The sequence below is a fragment of the Manis javanica genome, chromosome 5 (genome assembly GCF_040802235.1).
Source record: "Manis javanica isolate MJ-LG chromosome 5, MJ_LKY, whole genome shotgun sequence".
NCBI lineage: Eukaryota > Metazoa > Chordata > Mammalia > Pholidota > Manidae > Manis > Manis javanica.
The window spans coordinates 44,833,597-44,857,101 of NC_133160.1; the positions used below are offsets into that span (position 1 = coordinate 44,833,597).

Consider the following 23,505-nt stretch of genomic DNA (forward strand, 5'->3'; position numbering starts at 1 on the left):
TTCCTGTAGGATTTGTTACACAGAAGAGTGTTCAGGATACTGAGGCTTTGAAGCAGTTTTACATCTCCCTGTCACCAAAGACTGTGCCTCAATCAGCTGGCACATTTGTGGGGTCTGGGTGTCACGATGCTCTTTAAAAGCCCAGCCAACTGACATAGTAGAAATGAGGGGTGAATTTGTTCTTCTTTCCCCCACCTTCCAGGAAGTCAGGTCTCTGTCATCCTTCACCTTGCATATTCTGGGTTTAGAGGACACCCATACCCCAAGTGAAGTGTCCTTGAGAGGCTGTTGGTTTTCTTAATCTTTGGATTCCTCTCCACATTCATTTGGCACGGATTTCAGAGTCTGATGGACATATATGTGCCTGAATGATCAATCAGCCTTTGTGGAATGGACGTTTTGTTTCTTCCAAACAAATTAAAATAAAATATTCTATGACTGAGTGTAGTAACAAGGACACTGTTCCCTCCTCCAAGCCATGTGCTAAATGGAAGATACAAAGGAATGTTACTTTTCACTTGGAGAATGGTGTGAATCCCATCGTACTTTATGCTGATAAGCTGTAACCTTCCATAGTCATCACCACTGAAATGCTGTGGTTCACCGAGGGGCCAGCATGTGGCTCTACTGGGCCATAGGAATTCCCAGGACGTCATGGCTCTCCTATTTGAGTGGTCGGCAGTACTCATTGCCTCGGGGTGCTTGAATTTAAACATTTTACTGGATGAATTGTTTTCCATAGCTGGTGTGTTTTGCTTCTGCAGGGCTGGACTTTGTCGTGCCATTTGAGACTCTGCAAGGCTGATGTCATACTTTATCATTAGCAATGGGGTTGATGCAAGATCATATCTATTACCCTAAGGAATGCATTTAGCAGAACAAGTTTCTTTTATCCATTTTGGGGAAGGGCTAAGGGAGAGATTCTTCAGAGCTCTATGATTTGGATGTTTTCTTCTTATTTTCCCAGAAGAATTACTATTGAGGTATAATTATGGATAACTTTGTTAATGGGTTGCTGAGGGCTCATGATTAGGCTTATGGACCTGGGTCTCACTGAACCTTTATTCCTGGAGTACCTTTATATCCATGGAGTAATGTTTTCTGTTCCTTGTACAGATAAAAGCCTCTGGTACACAGCTGATTCTAGAGTTTCCTATGTGATAGCTGTCTTAGTCCACCTATTGAATCCTTTCCCCATTATTTAAATAGTTATCTCTTTTAATAAATATCAGTGTGGACTTTTTTTTTTGGTAAAATGTTAAAAATGGATTTGTTGGTCATTCTCTCCTACAATAGCTTTTTTTTTTCAAAAACTAATATTCTCTAGGACTCTTTTTCGTGGAGAAAAGCTACTTCTTTTAGCAACTGACAGGTTGTTAGTGAGTTGTTTTTGGAACACAGTGTGGGGATTGTGGGCTCTTTTAACCTAGGTCCTAGGGCTCAGATGGAGCCTGCTGGTGGGGGTTTCAAGGTGGTGTAGGACATGGCCAGGCATGTAAAGTCTCCCCAGAGCAAGTGCCTGCCAGAGTCCCTTATTTCACCACATTGTACCCTCCCCACTATCCTTGCCCCTGACCCTTTTGTAGATGAGAAACCAAGGCTTAGTGTTGAAGTGACTAGGCAGGTTTCTCAGTTAGTGGAGTCAGAGGCTAAGTAGAGGAGCTGTGGAGATGCCTGCATGGGTCCCCACATATACTCCCTGGGGCCACATGTCTTTTCTGTGGAAAACTGGCTCAGCAATGGCACCCCTCAGCACTTCCAGGGAGAACAGGGTCATTCTAGGATCATAGCCTTTACCTGTTAGGAACTGTTCGAGTTTGTTCAAGTCTTTTAAGCCAAGGTGAGGCCAGGTAGAGAATAAGGATCAGAGTATCCTGGCTAGAGTTTGGTCAAGGAGAGAGTCTTTCTCACAAGGAAGTACAAAACTCCCTCTCTGTCCCCTAAGAGTATGTTACTTGATTGGGAACATGCCCCACATTGACATTAACACCAGAAGTGGATCATAGGTATCCAGTGATTGACTGCATCATTGGGTTCCTGGGAAAGGAGGCTGGGAAGATGAGACACTGAAGGATGTGGGAGGAAGGTGAGCCTTGAAGCTTGCTTGAATTGGAAAACATGAGGGGTCAGCTCTGCATGGGAACAGAGGTGGATGGAGGAAAGATGGTCCCCTTGTAGGGACAATGAGTAGATCAACTTGTGTTGTTGGTGGTGATAAGGATAAAAAGAGAGAGGTCTTAAAAATGAGGCTAAATGCTCTGTGCTCATCCAAGAAACAATGAGGCTGGTAAAAGTTTTTGAGTAAGGAAGTGAGATAAAGAGTTTTAAGTAATTAGTGCTAGTGGATGGAAGGGAAAGTTTATAGCTATAGTGCTCAATGGGCAACTCATGCAATGATTCGAGCTTCTGCAGTGATGACCTCTTCCATTCCATGCACTGATTTTGAATGTTTTTTCAATTGCTCTCCTTTTTAAAACTTGTATTATTGACATACAATCTTATACTGGTTTCGAGTATACAACACAGTGTTCTGTTCTAGTGGTTACTCGTATTATTAAATCCTTACTTCTACTAGTGCAGTTAGTATCTGTCAACTTTGGAAGATGTTACAGAATCATTGGCTATGTTCTTCATGCTGTACTACCATTCCTGTGATCAACTTATATTATGATTGAGAATTTTTATGTTCTTTTATCCCCCTTCCTCTCCCCTCAGCCCATCCTCCATGATAACCACCAGTCACTTCTCAGTGTCTATGAGTCTACTGCTATTTTGTTCACTTTGTTTTGTTTTGTTTTTATATTCCACAAGTAAGTGAAATGACATGGTATTTTTATTTCTCTGCCTAGCTTATTTCACTTAGTATTAATACCCTCTAGGTCAATTTATATTGCTACAAATGGCAGTATTTCTTTTTTATGGCGGAATAATATTCCGTTGTGTATATATACCACATGTTCTTTATCCATTCATCTATTGATGGACACTTAGGTTGCTTCTGTAACTTGCCTATTGTAAATAATGTGATACTAAACATAGGGGTATATCTATCTTTTCAAATCAGGGATTTTGTTTTCTTAGGGTAAATTCCTAGAAGTAGAATTACAGGGTTGTATGGTATATCTGTTTTTTTAGTTTTTTGAGGAACTTACTGCTTTCCATAGTGGCTGTGCCAATTTACTTTCCCATCAACAGTGTACAAGTGTTTCCTTTTCTCCACATCCTTGCCAACACTTGTTATTTCTTGTCTTGTGGATAGTGGCCATTCTAACTGGGGTGAGGGGATATCTCATTGTAGTTTTGATTTGCATTTCCCTGATGATTCACATTGTGGAGCATCTTTTCTTCTGCCTGTTGGCCATCTGTATTTCTTCCTTGGAAAAATGTCTATTCAGGTCCTCTACCCATTTTTTAATCAGGTTATTTGTTTTCTTGATCTTGAGGCATATGAGTTCTTTATATATTTTGGATGTTAACCCCATATTGGATAAATTGTTTACAAATATATTCTGCCATACAGTAGGTTGCTTTTCTGTTCTGCTGATGGTGTTCTTTGCTATACAGAAGCTTTTTAGCTTCATGTAGTCCTACTTGTTCATGTTTTATTTGGTTTCCCTTGCCCAAGGAGCTGTGGCCAGGAAAAATAATATCCATGCTTATGTTCAAGAGATTTTGCCTGTTTTCTTCTAAGAGTTTGATGGTTTCATGTCTTACATTTAGGGCTTTGGTCCATTTAGATCTGTTCAGTGTATAGAGTTAGACAGTAATCCAGTTTCATTCTCTTGCATGTAGCTGCCAGTTTTTCCAACACCAGTTGTTGAAGAGGCTGTCTTTTCCACATTCCCCTTTCGTATATTAATTGACTATACATGTGTGGGTTTATATCTGGGCCTTCTATTCTGTCACTTTGATCTATGGGTCTGTTCTTGTGCCAGTACCATACTGTTTTGATTACTATAGCTTTTGTTGTATAGCTTGAAATGAGGAAGTGTAATCCCTCCAGCTTTGTTTTTCCTTCTCAGAATTGCTTTGGTATGTGGGGTCTTTTCTGATTCCATGTGAATTTTAGGATTATTTACTCTAGTTCATTGAAAAGTTCTATTGGTATTCTGATAGGGAATACATTGAATCTGTCAATTGCTTTGGACAGGATGGCCATTTTGACAATGTTAATTCTTTCCTATCTGTGAACATGGGAGATGTTTTCATTTATTGATGTCATCTTTAATTCTCTCATCAGTGTCTTATAGTTTTCAGAGTACAGATCTTTCACCTCTTTGGTTAGGTTCATTCCTGGGGTTTTTATTCTTTTTGATGCAATTGTAAATGGAGTTCCTTCCTGATTTCTCATTAGTTTCTTGTTAGCATGTAGGAATGTAGCAGATTTTTGTATATTAATTTTGTATCCTCCATCTTTGCTGAATCCAGTTGTTAGTTCTCATAGTTTTTTTGGTGGAGTTTTTAGGGTTTTCTATATATAATATTGTGTCATCTGCAAATAGTGACAATTTAATTTCTTTCTTACCAATTTGGCTGCCTTGTATCTCTTTTTTTTTTTGTCTGATTGCTAGGACTTCCAGTACTATGTTGATTAAAAGTGGTGAGAGTCAACATCCTTGTCTTGTTCCTGATCTTAGGGGATCAGGTTTTCAGCATTGAGTATGATGTTAGCTGTGGGTTTGTGTGTGACCTTTATTATGTTAAGGTACAAACCCTCTATACCCATTTTGTTGAAAGTTTTTATCATGAATGGATGTTGAATTTGTGAAATGCTTCCTCAGCATCTATTGAGGGGATCATGTAGTTTTTATTCTTTTTGTTAATGTAGTGTACCATGTTGATTGATTAAGATATTGTACCATCCTTGCATTCCTGGAATAAACCTCACTTGGTTGTGGTGGATGATCCTTTTGATGTATTTTTAAATTAGATTTGCTAATTTTGTTGAGGCTTTTTGCATCTATGTTCATCAGGGATATTGGTCTAAAATTTCCTTTTTTTATTGTGTCTTTGCCTGGTTTTGGTATTAGAGAGATGCTGGCTTCATAGAATAAGTTTGGAAGTATTCCCTCTTTTACTTTTTGGAATACTTTAAGAAGATTTGTTATTAACTTTCTTTAAATGTTTGGTAGAATTCAGCTGTGAATCTATCTGGTACTGGACTTTTGTTTGTTGGGAATTTTTTGATTACCAGTTCAAGTTTGTTACTGGTAATTGGTCTGGTCAGATTTTCTGTTTCCTCCTGTGTCAATCTTGGAAGGTTGTATTTTTCTTGAAAGTTGTCCATTTCTTCTTGGTTGTCCAAATTATTGACATATAATTTTTCATGGAATTCTCTAATAATTCATCATATTTCTGTGGTATCCATCTTGTATCAGTTCTGATTTTGTTTATTTGTGTACACTCTCTGGTTTTCTTGATAAGTCTGTCTAAGGGTTTATCATTTTGTGTGTTTTCTCGAAGAACCAGTTCTTGGTTTTGTTGATTTTTCCTATTGTTGTACTTGTCTCTGTTTTATTTATTTCTGCCCTGATCTTTATTGTCTGCCTTCTTCTACTATCTTTGGGGTTCATTTGTTCTTCTTTTTCTTGTTTCTTTAATAGTGAGCTTAGACTGTTTATATGGGATTGTTCTTGTTTCTTGAGCTAGGCCTGTATTGCTATGTACTACCCCCTTAGAATCAATTTTATGGCATCGCACAAATTTGGGACTGTTGTGTTTTCGTTTTCATTTGTTCCCATGTATTGCTTGAATTCTGTTTTGACTTGTTCATTGATCCATTGATTATTTTGTTTAGAAGCATGTTGTTTAGCCTCCATGTGTTTGTGGGCTTTTTTGTTTTCTTTGTATAATTTATTCTAGTTTCAAAGCATTGTGGTCTGATACAGTTTCAATATTTTTAAATTTATTGAGGATCTTTTTTGTGGTCTAGTATGTGATCTATTCTAGGGAATGTTTCATGTACACTTGAGAAAAATGTGTACCATTCGGCTATTGGGTGGAATGTTCTGTAGATATCTGTTAAGGCTACCTGATCTAATGTGTTATTCAGTGCTTGTTTCCTTATTTATTTTCTGGGTGGTTGATTTGTCTAGTGATGTAAGTGGTTTCTTAAAGTCTCCTAAAATGAATGAGTTCCAGTCTATTTATTCCTTTAATTCTGCCAGTACCTGCTTCACATATTTAGGTGCTCCTATGTTGGGTGCATAGTTATTTATAATGGTTATATCCTCTTGTTGGACTGATCCTTTTATCACTATGTAATGTTCTTTTTTGTTCTTTGTTCTGCAGTCTATTTTGTCTGATATTACTACCCCTACTCCTGCTTTTTTCTCCTTATTACTTGTGTGAAATATCTTTTCCATCCTTTCACTTTCAGTCTGTGTATGTCTCTGGGTCTGAAATGAGTCTCTTGTAGGCAGCATATAGATGGGTCTTATTTCTTTATCCATTCTGTCACTCTTTGTCTTTTGTTTGGTGCTTTCAGTTCATTTACATTTAAGGTAATTATTGATAGGCAAGGTATGTACTTATTGCTATTTTATTAATTGTTTTCTGGTTGTTTTTGTAGTTCCTCTCTTTTCTCTTGTTACTGATGGTTTTCTGTAATGTCATAATTGGATTTCTCTTTTTTAACTTTTTTGTTTTTCTGTTATAGGCTTTAGGCTTGTAGTTACCATAGGCTCCTGGATAACTTCCTAACTATATAACAATCTATATTAAGGTGATGACTGCTCTATTTCAAATATGGTCTAAAAGTGCTTTTTTCTCTCTCCTCCTCCTCCACACTTTATTTATTAGATGTCATAATATGCATTTTTTGTTTGTACATCCCTTTACTGACTTTGTGTGTAGTTGGTTTTACTATTTTAGTTAGTTTTATTTGTGTACATGCTTGGTAAGTAATTGGTCTACTGCATTTACTGTGGGTTTATTTTCACTGGTGAAAACTATTTAGGCTTAAGAACGTTTCCACCTACAGAAGTCTCCTTAACATATCCTGTAATGCCACTTTAATGGTTATAAATTTCTTCAGCCTTCATTTATCTGGGAAATTTTTAAACCCTCCCTCATATTTGAATGATAAGCATGCTGGCTAGAAGATTCTTGGTTGAAAGTCCTCCTGTTTCAATACATTAAATATTTCATACCACTCCCATCTAACCTGTGAAGTTTTTTTAATTTACTCTGTTTATTTTTATATTTAGAAGTTTCCCCTATATATATTTTTTTAATTCATTTTGTTATTACTAATCTGCAGTTACATGAAGAACATTATGTTTACTAGACTCCCCCCTTCACCAAGTCCCCACCACAAACCCCATTACAGTCACTGTCCATCGGCATAGTAAGATGCTGTAGAATCACTACTTGTCTTCTCTGTGTTGCACATCCCTCCCTATGCCCCCCAACATTATACATGCTAATTGTAAGGCCCCCTTTCATTTTCCCTGCCCTTATCCCCCCCTTCCCACACATCCTCCCCAGTCCCTTTCCCTTTGGTAACTGTTAGTCCTTTCTTGGGTACTGTGATTCTGCTGCTGTTTAGTTCCTTCAGTTTTCTTTGTTCTTATACTCCACATATGAATGAAATTGTTTGGTACTTGTCTTTCTCTGCCTAGCTTATTTCACTGAGCATAATACCCTCTAGCTCCATCCATGTTGTTGCAAATGGTAGGATTTGTTTTCTTCTATGGCTGAATAATATTCCATTGTGTATATGTACCACATCTTCTTTATCCATTCATCTACTGATGGACACTGAGGTTGCTTCCATTTGTTGGCTATTGTAAATAGTGCTGTGATAAACATACAGGTGCATCTGTCTTTTTCAGACAGGGCTGTTGCATTCTTAGGGTAAATTCCTAGAAGTGGAATTCCCAATCAAATGGTATTTCTATTTTGAGCTTTTTGAGGAACCTCCATACTGCTTTCCACAATGGTTGAACTAATTTACATTCCCACCAGCAGTGTAGGAGGGTTCCCCTTTCTCCACAACCTTGCCAACATTTGTTGTTGTTTGTCTTTTGGATGGTGGTGATCCTTACTGGTGTGAGGTGATACCTCATTGTGGTTTTAATTTGCATTTCTGTGATGACTACCGATGTGGAGCATCTTTTCATGTGTCTGTTGGCCATGTGAATTTCTTCTTTGGAGAACTGTATGTTCAGCTCCTCTGACCAATTTTAAGTGGATTATTTGCTTTTTGTTTGTTAAGGTGGGTGAGCTCTTTGTATATTTTGGATGTCAAGCCTTTATTGGATCTGTCATTTATGAATATATTCTCCCATACTGTAGGATGCCTTTTTGTTCTATTGATGGTGTCCTTTGCTGTACAGAAGCTTTTCAACTTGATATAGTCCCACTTGTTCATTTTTGCTTTTGTTTCCCTTGCCTGGGGAGATATGTTCATGAGGAAGTCACTCATGTTTATGTCCAAGAGATTTTTACCTATGTTTTTTTCTAAGAGTTTTATGGTTTCATGGCTTACATTCAGGTCTTTGATCCATTTTGACTTTACTTTTGTGTATGGGGTTAGACAGTGATCCAGTTTCATTCTCTTACATGCAGCTGTCCAGTTTTGCCAGCACCATCTGTTGAAGAGACTGTCATTTCCCCACTGTATGTCCATGGCTCCTTTATTGAATATTAATTGACCATATATGTTTGGGTTAATGTCTGGAGTCTCTATTCTGTTCCACTGGTCTGTGGCTCTGTTCTTGTGCCCGTATCAAATTGTCTTGATTACTGTGGCTTTGTACTAGAGCTTGAAGTTGGGGAGCCAGATTCCCCCCACTTTATTCTTCCCTCTCAGGATTGCTTTGGTTATTTGGAGTCTTTGGTGTTTCCATATGAATTATTGAACTATTTGTTCCGGTTTGTTGAAGAATGCTGTTGGTAATTTGATAGGGATTGCATCAAATCTGTTTATTGCTTTGGGCAGGATGGCAATTTTGATGATATTAATTCTTCCTAGCCAAGTGTGTGGGATGAGTTTCCATTTGTTAGTGTCCTCTTTAATTTCTCTTAAGAGTGTCTTATAGTTTTCAGGGTATACATTTTTCACTTACTTGGTTAGATTTATTCCTAAGTATTTTATTCTTCTTGATGCAATTGTGAATGGAGTTGTGTTCCTGATTTCTCTTCCTATTAGTTCATTGTTAGTGTATAGGAAAGCCACAGATTTCTGTGTGTTAATTTTGTATCCTGAAACTTTGCTGAATTCCAATATTTGTTCTAGTAGTTTTGGAGTGGAGTCTTTAGGGTTTTTTATGTACAATCTCATGGCTTCTGCAAATAGTGACAGTTTGACTTCTTCTTTACCAGTCTGGATTCCTTGTATTTCTTTGTTTTGCCTAATTGCCATGGCTAGGACCTCCAGTACTATGTTGAATAACAGTGGAGAGAGTGGGCATCCCTGTCTTGTTCCCAATCTCAGAGGAAAAGCTTTCAGCTTCTCACTGTTCAGTATGTTGTTGGCTGTGGGTTTATCATATATGGCCTTTATTATGTTGAGGTACTTTCCCTCTATACCCATTTTGCTGAGAGTTTTTATCATGAATGGATGTTGAAGTTTGTTGAATGCTTTTTCAGCATCTATGGAGATGATCATGTGGTTTTTGTCCTTCATTTTGTTTTTGTGGTTGATGGTCTTGATGGATTTTCGAATGTTGTACCATCATTGCATTCCTGGGATAAATCCCACTTGGTCATGGTGTATGATCTTTTTGATGTATTTTTGAATTCAGTTTGCTAATATTTTGTTGAGTATTTTTGCATCTACGTTCATCAGGGATATTGGTCTGTAATTTTATTTTTTGGTGGGTTCTTTGCCTGGTTTTGGTATTAGGGTGATGTTGGCTTCATAGAATGAGTTTGGGAGTATTCTCTCCTCTTCTATTTTTTGGAAAACTTGAAGGCGAATGGGATTATATCTTCTCTGTATGTCTGATAAAATTCTGCGGTAAATCCATTTGTCCTGGGAGTTTTGTTCTTGGGTAGTTTTTTGATTACTGCTTCAATTTCTTTGCTGGTAATTGGTTTGTTTAGATTTTGTGTTTCTTCCTTGGTGAGACTTGGAAGGTTGTTTTTTTCTAGGAAGTTGTCCATTTCTTCTAGGATTTCCAGCTTGTTAGCATATAGGTTTTCGTAGTATTCTCTAATAATTCTTTGTATTTCTGTGGGGTCCGTAATGATGTTTCCTTTCTAGTTTCTGATTCTGTTGCTGTGCGTTGATTCTCCTTTTCTCTTAAGAAGTCTGGCTAGAGGCTTATCTATTTTGTTTATTTTCTCAAAGAACCAGCTCTTGGTTTCATTGATTTTTTCTATTGTTTTATTCTTCTCAATTTTCTTTATTTCTTCTCTGTTCTTTATTATGTCCCTCCTTCTGCTGACTTTAGGCCTCATTTGTTCTTCTTTTTCAAATTTCGATAATTGTGATGTTAGGCTATTCATCTGGGTTTGTTCTTCCTTCTTTAACTATGCTTGGATTGCTATATACTTTCCTCTTATGACTGCTTTCACTGTGTCTCACAGAGGTTGGGGCTTTGTGTTGTTGTTGCTATTTGTTTTCATATATTGCTTGATCTATATTTTAATTTGGTCATTGATCCATTGATTATTTAGGGGCATGTTGTGAAGCCTCCATATGTTTGTGAGCCTTTTTACTTCCTTTGTACAATTTATTTCTAGTTTTATACCTTTGTAGTCTGAAAAGTTGGTTGGTAGAATTTCAATCATTTTGAATTTACTGAGGCTCTTTTTGTGGCCTAGTATGTGGTCTATTCTGGAGAATGTTCCATGTGCACTTGAGAAGAATGTGTATCCTGTTGCTTTTGGATGTGGAGTTCTATAGATGTCTATTAGGTCCATCTGTTCTAGTGTGTTGTTCAGTGCCTCTGTGTCCTTACTTATTTTCTGTCTGGTGGATCTGTCCCTTGGAGTGAGTGATGTGTTAAAGTCTCCCAAAATAAATGCATTGCATTGTATTTCCTCCTTTAGTTCTGTTACTGTTTGTTTCACATATGCTGGTGCTCCTTTGTTGGGTGCATATATATTTATAATGGTTATATCCTCTTGTTGGACTGAGCCCTTTATCATTATGTAATGTCCTTCTTTATCTCTTGTTACTTTCTTTGTTTTGAAGTCTGTTTTGTCTAATAATAGTACTGCAACACCTGCTTATTTCTCCCTGTTGTTTGCATGAAATGTCTTTTTCCATGCCTTGACTTTTAGTCTGTGCATGTCTTTGGGTTTGAGGTGAGTCTCTTGTAGGCAGCATATAGATGGGTCTTGTTTTTTTATCCATTCAGTGACTCTATGTCTTTTGATTGGGGTATTCAGTGCATTTACATTTAGGGTGATTATTGATAGCTGTGTTCTTATTGCCATTGCAGGCTTTAGATTCATGGTTACCAAAGGTTCAAGGTTAATTTCCTTACAATCTTAGAATCTAACTTAACTCATTTAGTATGCTGTTACAAACACAATCTAAAGGTTCTTTTCTCTTTCTCTTCCTCCTCCATTCTGTACTTTTTGTCTATCCCTTGATTAACTTTGGGGATAGTTAATTGAATTTTGCATTTCCTTAGTAATTAGCTGTTCTACTTTATTTACTGTGGTTTTATTATCTCTGGTGACATCTGTTCAACCTTAGGAACACTTCCATCTATAGTAGTCCCTCCAAAATAGACTATAGAGATGATTTGTGGGAGATAAATTCTCTCAGCTTTTGCTTATCTGGAAATTGTTTAATCCCTCCTTCAAATTTAAATCATTATTTTTCTGGATAAAGTAATCTTGGTTCCAGGCCATTCTGCTTCATGGCATTAAATAGATCATGCCATTCCCTTCTGACCTCAGCATTCCTTCTGTATATTGCTTATAGAAGTCTGATGTTACAGAAGGTATCTTCTGAAAAGTCTGATGTTAGCCTGATGGGCTTTCCTTTGTATGTGGTCTTATTTCTGTCTCTTGCTGCTTCTAACAGTCTTTCCTTATCCTTAATCTTTTCCATTTTAATTACTATGTGTCTTGGTGTTGTCTTCCTTGGGTCCCTTGTGTTGGGAGATCTGTGGATCTCCATGGCCTGACAGACTATGTCCTTCCCCAGATTGGGGAAGTTTTCAGCAACTTCCTCCTCAAAGACACTTTCTATCCCTTTTTCTCTCTCTTCTTCTTCTGGTATCCCTTTAATGCGAATATTGTTCTGTTTGGATTTGTCACACAGTCTCTCAATATTCTTTCATTCTTAGACATCCATTTTTCTCTCTGTGCCTCAAGTTCTTTGTATTCCTCTTCTCTAGTTTCTATTTCATTTATCATCTCCTCCACATTATCCAACCTGCTTTTAATACCCTCCATCGTGCTTTTCAATGATTGGATCTCTGACCTGAATTCATTCCTGAGGTCTTGGATGTCTTTCTGTACCTCCATTAGAATTTTGATGATTTTTATTTTGAACTCCCTTTCAGGAAGATTCCGAGGTCCATATCATTTAAATCTTTCTCAGGAGTTGTATTAATAATTTTACTCTGGACGAGGTTTCTTTGGCATTTCTTGTTTGTATATGGTGCCCTCTAGGGTCCAGAAGCTCTGTTCTGGAGCTGCTCAACCCCTGAAGCCATGTTTGGGGTCACAGGAGAGCAGTATTGGTGCCTGGTGGGAGGAAAGAGCTGTTCCCCGCTTCCCGGTTGTTGTGCCTGTCTCCACTGCCTGAACCAGTGGGCAGAGCACACAGATATAAGCTTTTGTCCCAGAGCAGCTGGATATGGATCCCTGCTTTCCACAAGCAGCGAATCCCAGTCTCCCCAGGAACTCCGCCTGTCCCAGCTTTCCAACCCCATAATCAGAAGAGTATGATGAAAGCACCATGAAATGTAGGTTTGTGCTCCCAGCGCTGATCTCTGGAGCTAGGTATTCAGCAGTCCCAAGCCTTCTACTCCCTCCCTGCTCAGTTTCTCTTCCTCCCACCGGTGAGCTGGGTGTTGTAAGGGCTCAGGTCCCATTGAGCCACAGCTCTGGTATGTTACCCCATTTGGTGAAGTCTGCTCTTTTCTCCAGGTGTATGCACTGTGGCGCTGTCCCCTTTCCTGTTGCTCTCTCAGTATTAGTTGCACCAACTATATTTTCTAATTGTATCCAGTTTTAGGAGGAAGCCTCCATGCTGCTATCTTTAATCCTCTCCCTGTGAAGTTTTTAATGAGAAGTTTGCTGAAAGGCTGATGGGGTTTCTCTTATAGTTATCTTTTTTCTCCCTGGCTGCTTTCAATACGCTCTCCTTATCTTTAATCTTTATCATTTAATTATTATATGTCATGGTCTTGCCTTCCTGGGGCTCCTTTTGTTAGGGGCTCTCTGAAGTTCCATGACCTGGGTGTCTTATTTCCTTCTCCAAATTGTGGAAGTTTCCAGCAATTATTTCTTCAAAGAGACTTCTTATCCCTTTGTCTTTCTCTTCTCCTTCTGATACCTCTATTATGCAAATGTTGTTTGTTTGGATCAGTCACACAGTTCTCTTATCATTATTTCATTTCTAGAAATTCTTTTTTCTCTCTGTTCCTCAGTTTTCTTATGTTTCTGTTCTCTAATTTACATCTCATTGATTATCTCCTCTCCTCACAGAAGTCTGTTATTCATTCACTCCATTGTATATTTCACTTCAGTTACTGTATTCCTCAGCTGTGAGTGGCTCTTTTCAATGTTTCTATCTCTTTGATGAAGTCCTCCCTGTGTTCTTCAATACTTTTCTGCAGATCAGTGAGCATTATTTATGACTGTTGCTTGGAAATCTTTATCTATAAGATTGGTGTTCTTTGTTTCATTTAGTCTTCTTTCTGGTGTCTTATCCTGTAGTTTTGTTTGGAACATATTCCTCTGCCTCCTCATTTTTGTCAGGGTTTCTGTGATTCTTTTGTATTAGGTGGACCTGTTATGCTTCCTGGTCTAGAAAGTAATGATTTTATGAAAAAGGCATCCTCTGATGCCCAGAACTTCATGACTCTTTACTTTCCAGTGCCTGATTCTCCTTTTTGGTAGAGCCGCAGTTGTTGTTGGTAGACTGGTAGGGTTGCCTTTCTGTCTGTCTGCTGGCAGTGGTCTATCTCAGTCTGCCGCAGATGGCAGTTCGCCTCAGCCAACTCTTTCTGAGCAGAGCAAGTGTGCATCTGATGGGATTGCTGTGTTTGGAGCTGCACTTCAATTGCTATTCTTGACCTTTCCAACCTAAGTAGTAATAATGTTAATAGCAATAACAAGTCACATATTATCCTAACATTTACTGTCTTTATGACTGATGAGAGAATTGTCACACAGAGAGTTGAAGTGACTTGTCCAAGGTCATAGATGTTAAATGCAGACCCAGGCTTCCAGCTTCCCAGCCCAGGCTGTGACAACTACACTGTGTCATTTATTCTCCAATCTTTTCGAAATAGCACCAGGAGCCTTCAGTGCATTTACTCTGGAGCCTCAGTATATCTGGCCACAGATGGCCACCGGTAACTCTTAAACTGGTCACATATACACAAAACAGGCAAGTGGTCAAGGACTACTTTTAAAAATTAGCACAGAGCTGAAATACTTATGGAATGGCTAAGGCATGAGAATACAGTCATATCCATCCTAAAAATAAAGTTGGTGTTTGTTTCTGGCCCGATATTTTAGATTCACCACTAGAGAATTCCTGTGATGCCATGGCATGTGTAATAAGACTGGGTGGTGATGACATCATAGCTAGGTTTACACTATAACAAGCAAATATCCTTGTTGCCTGGATAAAGATCCCTTGCTGTCTCCTTCCAGACAGTGGTGATGAGGTGTTAAGAAAAGTGGTCAACCTGGGGAGCTTTGTTTAATCCCCATTAGTTATCATCTCTGTGTTTTCTCCTTGGTACCATCGTCTGTCAGCTAGCTTCCTCATTAGCTCTGAGATTTTATAGAGCAGAGACCTAGTTTTTCATATATGTATTTTGTATCGCAAGAGGCTTATTAGTGATGAAAAGCCAATATCATTCCACAGATGAGCCTGTGTCACCAGAAGTAAAGCTTTCATCCTGGTGGCTTGGTGGAGATTTTTATCCAGAGTGCATTGGGTTCAGTTTAAAGCATTTAGACTTGGGGAGTGAAACTGTGGCAGGATTGGGGGATCAGATCCAGCAGGATGCTGGAAGAGTTGTGGCAGAACTGGTCACATGATCCACAGTGTTGACATCTGGCCCTTGAGCCAAAGTCTCATCTCAAATGTTCTGTTTGTGCTCATGCTTCCTGCTATCAGTTTTCAAAAGGAATGTCAAAATAAAGGAATATTTTTGAAGGGAATTTTGACTTAGTGCAGGGTATAAGTCAGCTGAACTGACTTCACAATATGGCTCTACAACCATCTCTTCCTGTCATCTCAGGAAAGCATTCCATTATCCCTATGAGCCTTGCTTCTCTGTTTAGAATGTAAGTTAATTTCACAAACATGTTGCTGTATTTTTGCATTTCGTACGGGGTCTGACACATAGTGAGTGCACCGCTAAAGGAACGAATACTGAACATAAGCCTTTCTGTTCAACAGGGTAGAGGATCATGATGATCTCATGCCAATATTTATGCACCATGACACAGTTCTGAAGAAAACTTATGGCGAGTACTTCTTGGCTGAACTAATAGAAGCCCAAGATGAAGAGAATCATGCTGTCATATGTGAGGTTGGTGATTAATCCACGTGGGGATATGCTTAGTGAGAGAGATGAGATACGTGAGCGAAGTTGCTCTTGCTTCTGCCTGGCACCCCTGGAGATGCCATCACCTTCTCTGCTTCCCTGGGCCTGTCCAGGTGGCGTGCCAGGCCCACTTTTTTTTTTTTCTTGCATATTTTTCTGTTTTCTTTTTCTTTTTCTTTTCTCTTTTGGTATCATTAATCTACAATTACATGAGGAACATTATGTTTACTAGACTCCTCCCTTCAACACGTCCCCCCCACATACCCCATTAGTCACTGTCCATCAGCATAGTGAGATGCTGTAAAATCACTACTTCTCTTCTCTGTGTTGCACAGCCCTCCCTGTGCCCCCTACACATTATACATGCTAATTGTAAGGCCCCATTTCTTCTCCCTCCTCTTCTCCTTCCCTTCCCACCCATCCTCCAAGGTCCCTTTCCCTTTGGTAACTCTGAGTCCTTTCTTGGGTTCTGTGATTCTGCTGCTGTTTGGTCACTTCAGTTTTTCCTTTGTTCTTATACTCCACAGATGAGTGAAATCATTTGGTACTTGTCTTTCTCTGCCTGGCTTATTTCACTGAGCATAATACCCTCTAGCTCCATCCATGTTGTTGCAAATGGTAGGATTTGTTTTCTTCTTATGGCTGAAAAATATTCCATTGTGCATATGTATCACATCTTCTTTATTCATTCATCTACTAATGGACACTGAGGTTGCTTCCATTTCTTGGCTATTGTAAATAGTGCTGCGATAAACATAGGGGTGCACCTGTCTTTTTCAGACAGGGCTGCTGCATTCTTAGGGTAAATTCCTAGAAGTGGGATTCCTGGGTCAAATGGTATTTCTATTTTGAGCTTTCTGAGGAACCTCCATACTGCTTTCCACAATGGTTGAACTAATTGACATTCCCACCAGCAGTGTAGGAGGGTTCCCTTTCCTCCACAACCTCACCAACATTTGTTGTTATTTGTCTTTTGGATGGTGGCGATCCTTACTGGTGTGAGGTGATATTTCATTATGGTTTTAACTTGCATTTCTGTGATGACTAGCAATGTGGAGCATCTTTTCATGTGTCTGTTCATGTGAATTTCTTCTTTGGAGAACTGTATGTTCAGCTCCTGTGCCCATTTTTTTATTGGATTGTTCGCTTTTTGTTTGTTGAGGTGCATGAGCTCTTTATATATTTTGGATGTCAAGCCTTTATTGGATCTGTCATTTATGAATATATTCTCCCATACTGTAGGATGCCTTTTTGTTCTATTGATGGTGTCCTTTGCTGTACAGAAGCTTTTCACCTTGATATAGTCCCACTTGTTCATTTTTGCTTTTGTTTCCCTTGCCTGGGGAGATATGTTCATGAGGAAGTCACTCATGTTTATGTCCAAGAGATTTTTACCTATGTTTTTTTCTAAGAGTTTTATGGTTTCATGGCTTACATTCAGGTCTTTGATCCATTTTGACTTTACTTTTGTGTATGGAGTTAGACAGTGATCCAGTTTCATTCTCTTACATGTAGCTGTCCAGTTTTGCCAACATCAGCTGTTGAAGAGGCTGTCATTTCCCTGTTGTATATCCATGGCTCCTTTATCATATATTAATTGACCATATATGTTTGGGTTAATGTCTGGAGATTCTATTCTATTCCACTGGTCTGTGGCTCTGTTCTTGTGCCAGTACCAAATTATTTTGATTACTGTGGCTTTGTACTAGAGTTTGAAGTTGGGGAGCGAGATCCCTACCACTTTATTCTTCCTTCTCAGGATTGCTTTGGCTATTTGGGGTCTTTGGTGGTTCCATATGAATTTTAGAACTATTTGTTCCAGTTCATTGAACAATGCTGTTGCTAATTTGATAGGATTGTATTAAGTCTGTAGATTGCTTTTGGCAGGATGGTCATTTTGGCAATATTAATTCTTCCTAGCCAAGAGGATGGAATGAGTTTCCATTTGTTAGTGTCTTCTTTAATTTCTCTTAAGAATGTCTTGTAGTTTTCAGGGCATAGGTCTTTCACTTCTTTGGTTAGGTTTATTCCTAGGTATTTTATTCTTTTGGATGCTATTGTGAATGGAATTGTTTTCCTGGTTTCTCTTTCTATTAGTTCATTGTTAATGTATAGGAAAGCAACAGATTTCTGTGTATTAATTTTGTATCCTGCAACTTTGCTGTATTCTGATATCAGTTCTAGTAGTTTTGCAGTGGAGTCTTTAGGGTTTTTTTATGTACAATATCATGTCATCTGCAAATAGTGACAGTTTGACTTCTTTACCAATCTGGATTCCTTGTATTTCTTTGTTTTGTCTAATTGCTGTGGCTAGGACCTCCAGTACTATGTTGATTAACAGTGGGAAGAGTGGGCATCCCTGTCTTGTTCCCAATCTCAGAGGAAAAGCTTTCAGCTTCTCACTGTTCAGTATGTTGTTGGCTGTGGGTTTATCATATATGGCCTTTATTATGTTGAGGTACCTGCCCTCTTCACCCATTTTGTTGAGAGTTTTTATCATGAATGGATGTTGAATTTTGTCGAATGCTTTTTCAGCATCTATGGAGATGATCATGTGATTTTTGTCCTTCTTTTTGTTTATGTGGTGTATGATGTTGATGGATTTTCGAATGTTGTGCCATCCTTGCATCCCTGAGATGAATCCGAGTTGCTCATGCATGGTGTATGATTCAGTTTGCTAATATTTTGTTGAGTATTTTTGCATCTACGTTTATCAGGGATATTGCTCTGTAATTTTCTTTTTTGGTGGGGTCTTTGCCTGGTTTTGGTATAGGGTGATGCTGGCTTCATAGAATGAGTATGGAAGTATTTGCTCCTCTTCTGTTTTTTTGAAAACTTTAAGGAGAATGGGTATTATTTCTTCTCTGTATGTCTGATAAAACTCTGCGGTAAATCCATCTGGCCCGGGAGTTTTGCCCTTGGGTAGTTTTTTGATTACCAATTTAATTTCTTTGCTGGCAATTGTTCTGCTTAGATTTTTTTGTTTCTTCCTTGGTGAGACTTAGAAGGTTGTATTTTTCTAGGAAGTTGTCCATTTCTTCTAGGTTTTCCAGCTTGTTTGCATATAGGGTTTCATAGTATTTTCTAATAATTCTTTGTATTTCTGTGGGGTCTGTTGTGATTTTTCCCTTCTCATTTCTGATTCTGTTGATGTGTGTAGATTCCCTTTTTGTTTTTATAAGTCTGGCTAAGGGCTTTTCTATTTTGTTTATTTCTCAAAGAATGAGTTCTTGGTTTCATTGATTTTTTTCTATTGTTTTATTCTTCTCAATTTTATTTATTTCCTCTCTGATCTTTATTAAATGTCCCTCATTCTGCTGACTTTAGGCCTGATTTTTTTCTTCTTTTCCAATTTTGATAATTGTGTCTTTAGACTATTCATTTGAGATTGTTCTTCCTTCTTTAAATATCCTTGGATTGCTATATACTTTCCTCTTAAGACTGCTTTCGCTGCCTCCCACAGAAATTGGGCTTTGTGTTGTTTGTTGTCATTTGTTTCTATATATTGCTGCATCTCTATATTGATTTGGTCATTGATTCATTGACTATTTAGGAGCATGTTGTGAAGCCTCCATGCATTTGTGAGCCTTTTTGCTTTCTTTGTACAATTTATTTCTAGTTTTATACCTTTGTGGTCTGAGAACTTTGTTGGTAGAATTTCAGTCTTTTGGAATTAACTGAGGCTCTTTTTGTGGCCTAGTATGTGGTCTATTCTGGAGAATGTTCCATGTGCACTTGAGAAGAATATGTATCCTGTTGCTTTTGGGTGTAGAGTTCTATAGATGTCTATTCGGTCCATCTGTTCTAGTGTGTTGTTCAGTGCCTCTGTGTTCTTACTCATTTTCTGTCTGGTGGATCTGTCCTTTGGAGTGAGTGGTGTGTGGAAGTCTTCTAAAATAAATGCATTGCATTCTATTTCCTCCTTTAATTCTGTTACTATTTGTTTCACATATGTTAGTGCTCCTTTATTGGGTGCATATACATTTATAATGGTTATATCCTCTTGTTGGATTGACCCCTTTATCATTATGTAATGTCCTTCTTTATCTCTTGTGACTTTCTTTGTTTTGAAGTCTATTTTGTCTGATAGTACTGCAATACCTGTTTTTTCTCATTGTTGTTTGCGTGAAAACTCTTTTTCCATCGCTTGACTTTTAGTCTGTGCATGTCTTTGGGTTTAAGGTGAGTCTCTTGTAAGCAGCATATAGATGGGTGTTCCTTTTTTATCCATTTAGTGACTCTATGTCTTTTGATTTGTGCATTCAGTACATTTACATTTAGAGTGATTATTGAAAGATATGTACTTACTGCCATTGCAGTCTTTTGTTTCATGGTTACCAAATTTCAAGGTTAGCTTCTTTACTCTCTTACTGTCTAACTTAACTCACTTATTGAGCTGTTACAAACACAGTCTAATGATTCTTTATTTCTCTCCCTTCTTATTCCTCCTCCTCCATTTTTTTGTATGTTAGGTGTTATTTATGTGTGTTTGTGTGTGTGCTCTTTTGTGTTTTCTTTGACTGCTTTTGTGGGTAGTTGATTTTCTTTTTTGCCTTTAGTTAGTATTTGATTGTTCTTCTTTCTTTGCTGTGATGTTATTTTCTCTGGTGACAGCTGTTTAGCCTTAGGAGTCCTTCCATCTAGAGCAGTCCCTCTAAAATACCCTGTAGAGGTGGTTTGTGGGAGGCAAATTCCCTCAACTTTTGCTTGTCTGGGAATTGTTTAATCACTCCTTTGTATTTAAATGATAATTGTGCTTGATACCTTGGTTCAAGGCCCTTCTGTTTCATTGTGTTAAATTTATCATGTCATTCTCTTCTGGCCTGTAAGATTTCTGTTGAGAAGTCTGATGATAACCTAATGGGTTTTCCTTTGTAGGTGATCTTTTTGTTTCTCTGGCTGCTTTTAATATTCTGTCCTTGTCCTTTATCTTTGCCATTTTATTTACTATGTGTCTTGGTGTTGTCCTCCTCGGGTCTCTTCTGTTCCGAGTTCTGTGTGCTTCTGTGGTCTGAGACGCTATTTCCTCCTCCAGTTTGGGGAAGCTTTCAGCAATTATTTCTTCAAAGACACTTTCTATCCCTTTTTCTCTCTCTTCTTCTTCTGGTACCCCTATAATGTGGATATTGTTCTGTTTTAATTGGTCACACAGTTCTCTTAATATTGTTTCATTTCTGGAGATCCTTTTGTCTCTCTCTGCATCAGCTTCTCTGCATTCCTGTTCTCTGATTTCTATTCCATTAACAGTCTCTTGCACCTCATCCAGTCTGCTTGTATGTCCTTCCAGAGATTGTTTTATTTCTGTGTTCTCCCTCCTTAGCTCTTGCATATTTCTCTGCAACTCCTTCAGCATGGTTATGACCTTTATTTTGAAGATTGGTTAGGAAGATTGATTAGTTCTATCTCTCCAGGTTCCCTTTGAGGGAAGAATGTCTGTGTGATTCCGGTCTGAATCAAATTCTTCTGCCTTTCATGGCAATGGGCAGATGGCACTTGTGTCAGCTGGGAGAACAAAGTCCCTTCCTGCTTGCTCTTCGCGTTCCTCTCCTGGGAGAATGGTACCCCTAGCGGCTTGTGCTGGGCAGTTGCGCACCAACAGGATCTCTGATTCTTGCCTGTGGGCAGTGGAGTAAGGTCCATGCGGTTGTTGTGGGGGTGGCCACTTTCAGGCTGCTGGTCTGCTATGGTGGGGCCGTGTCGGAAGGGGAATGGGCGAGAGGCTGTTTATCACCATGCAGGGCCTCAGAGCTGCCTTGCTGCCCAGTGGGTTAGGGCACCCAGAGTTCCCCAAGATTTCCAACTGCTGGGCTGAGCGTGCCGGGATGCTTCCATCCAGCTGTGAGGCCCCTGTCCCCTTAAGACTTTAAAAAAGCACTCACTTTTCTTTTGTCCCTGGGGCGCTGGCTGCAGGGACCTGCTCACATGTTTTACTGTTCCGTTTCCCTAGTATCCAGCACACCATGCACCGTGTGTCTCTGCTCCCAGTGAGACTGTCTAGGGCTGGATATTTAGCAGTCCTGGGCTCTCTCTCCCTCCCCGCTCCGACTCCTCTCCTCCCACCAGGGAGCTGGGGTGAGGGGTGTCGCTCAGTTCCCGCCAGGCTGCAGCTTGTATCTTACCCCCTGCTCAAGGCACTCGGTTCTTGCAGATGTAGATGTAGCCTGGCTTTTGTCCTGTATCTTCTGGTCTCTCTTTTAGGGGTAGTTATATTTGTTATATTTTCAAAAATATATATGTTTTTGGGAGGAGATTTCCACTGTCCTACTCATGCTGCCATCTTGGCTCCTCTTCCCTGGCCCACTTTTAAGCTGTGACATCATTCCCCTTTCCTGGTAGTTACTGGCATTAGGTTTCTAGGTCTTTGTGAGGTCCTTCCAGATACCTAGTCAACTGTGGATCTTTGCCCTGTCATTGGAGGTAGGGGTTGGAGTTAGTGTGAAAGAGAAAGATCCTCAAAGGGTATCTTAGGGATTTGTGAGATATTGAGGTCCCAAAGGCCAAAAGTCACAAACCAGCATTGTGCTGGCAGGAATTTGTTTGACTTAGAAAGCAACTTTTTTAAAAGGTTTTTTTTAAACAAAATTTCACACTTATAGAAAACTTTTAAGTACCCAAATTTACTCTATGTTAACATTTTACTGCATTTGCTTTATCATTCTCTTTGCTTGTGCTCTCTCTATACTTATTTATATTTAGATATTTAAATTTTTTTCTGAACCTGTTAGAAGTTACAAACATAACACACCATTACTGTGAAATAGTTCACTGCATAATTCCTAAAAGCAAGGCAATTTTCTTATATAACTGCACTATAGTGATTAGGTCAAGCAGTTACAATTCCTACAATCCTGTTATCTAATCTGCAGACCTTGTTCAAATTTATGGACAGTCATCATAATGTCCTTTATAGCAGAAGTAAATCCAGATCATTTGTTGCACTCAGGTCATTTATCTTTAGTCTCTTTCAGTCTGGACCAGTCTGTGTTGGTCTTTCATGACAATGAGCAAAAGTCAATTTTTTTGTGGAATGTCTCTCAATTTGGATTTGTCCAGTGTTTTCTTATGACTTGATTTAGGTTATATATAATTAAATTGTATTGTATTAGTGGCTAACATTTAAAAATTAGGATAGTGTATATAACAATTGGTATTTCTAGCTTTTTAGAAAAATCAAAAAACTTGCCAATTGAGCCTACTTTTTGTCAGGGCCCTAGTGCGTGGGATCTTTGGAGAGGCTGTCAGTGCACACAGTGCAGGCACCCTTGAGCCCAGTACCATACCCCAGGCTTTATGGCCCTCCTTGGCCCATCTTACCAGTCTGGCCTTTGTGAGCATGTCAGGTGTTACCACTTTCTCAAGACATGCCCTATAAGTGTCCTGATGTAGGAAGGCTTTTCTGAGATGGGAGGTAGGTATGGGAGTAAAGAAACGTGGAACCCACATCCTCTGGCTTGCCAGTTATAGACCTGGAGGTCCACACCAAAGGGAAAGGGTGAGAACAGACAAAAAAAAAAATAGCTGGCAAGTGAGCTGACTTTAGTGTATCTCTGTCCAGAGCAGTGAGCAGGCAATCTCTGCAACTCTTGAGGCTATCTTTGTGCCAGTGTATTGAAAAGTAATCAAAGGTGGGAATTTAGCAGTTTTACTTGTAGGATGATTCTTTTAGGGATTCATCATTCTTTGCACCTTCATTTCTCATATTTGACAGCACTGTAAGAGCTATTTAAAGAATATTACTTTTCTTGAAAAACTTGGAATCAAGGGTTCTCGTATTCTGATAACATGGTCAGTTTGAGGCTTT

At 38.8% G+C, this 23,505-nt stretch overlaps 1 protein-coding gene across 8 annotated transcripts in view; it reads left to right on the forward strand.

Moving 5' to 3' along the window:
• The window catches only part of CFAP61 (cilia and flagella associated protein 61), a 422,179-nt gene that overhangs the window by 22,347 nt on the left and 376,327 nt on the right, over positions 1–23,505 (forward strand). For all 8 annotated transcript variants that reach the window (XM_073236976.1, XM_073236977.1, XM_037022518.2 and 5 more), the window contains one exon: positions 15,557–15,689. In XM_073236976.1, coding sequence (XP_073093077.1) covers positions 15,557–15,689 — 133 coding nt within the window. The remainder of the gene's footprint in view (positions 1–15,556; positions 15,690–23,505) is intronic.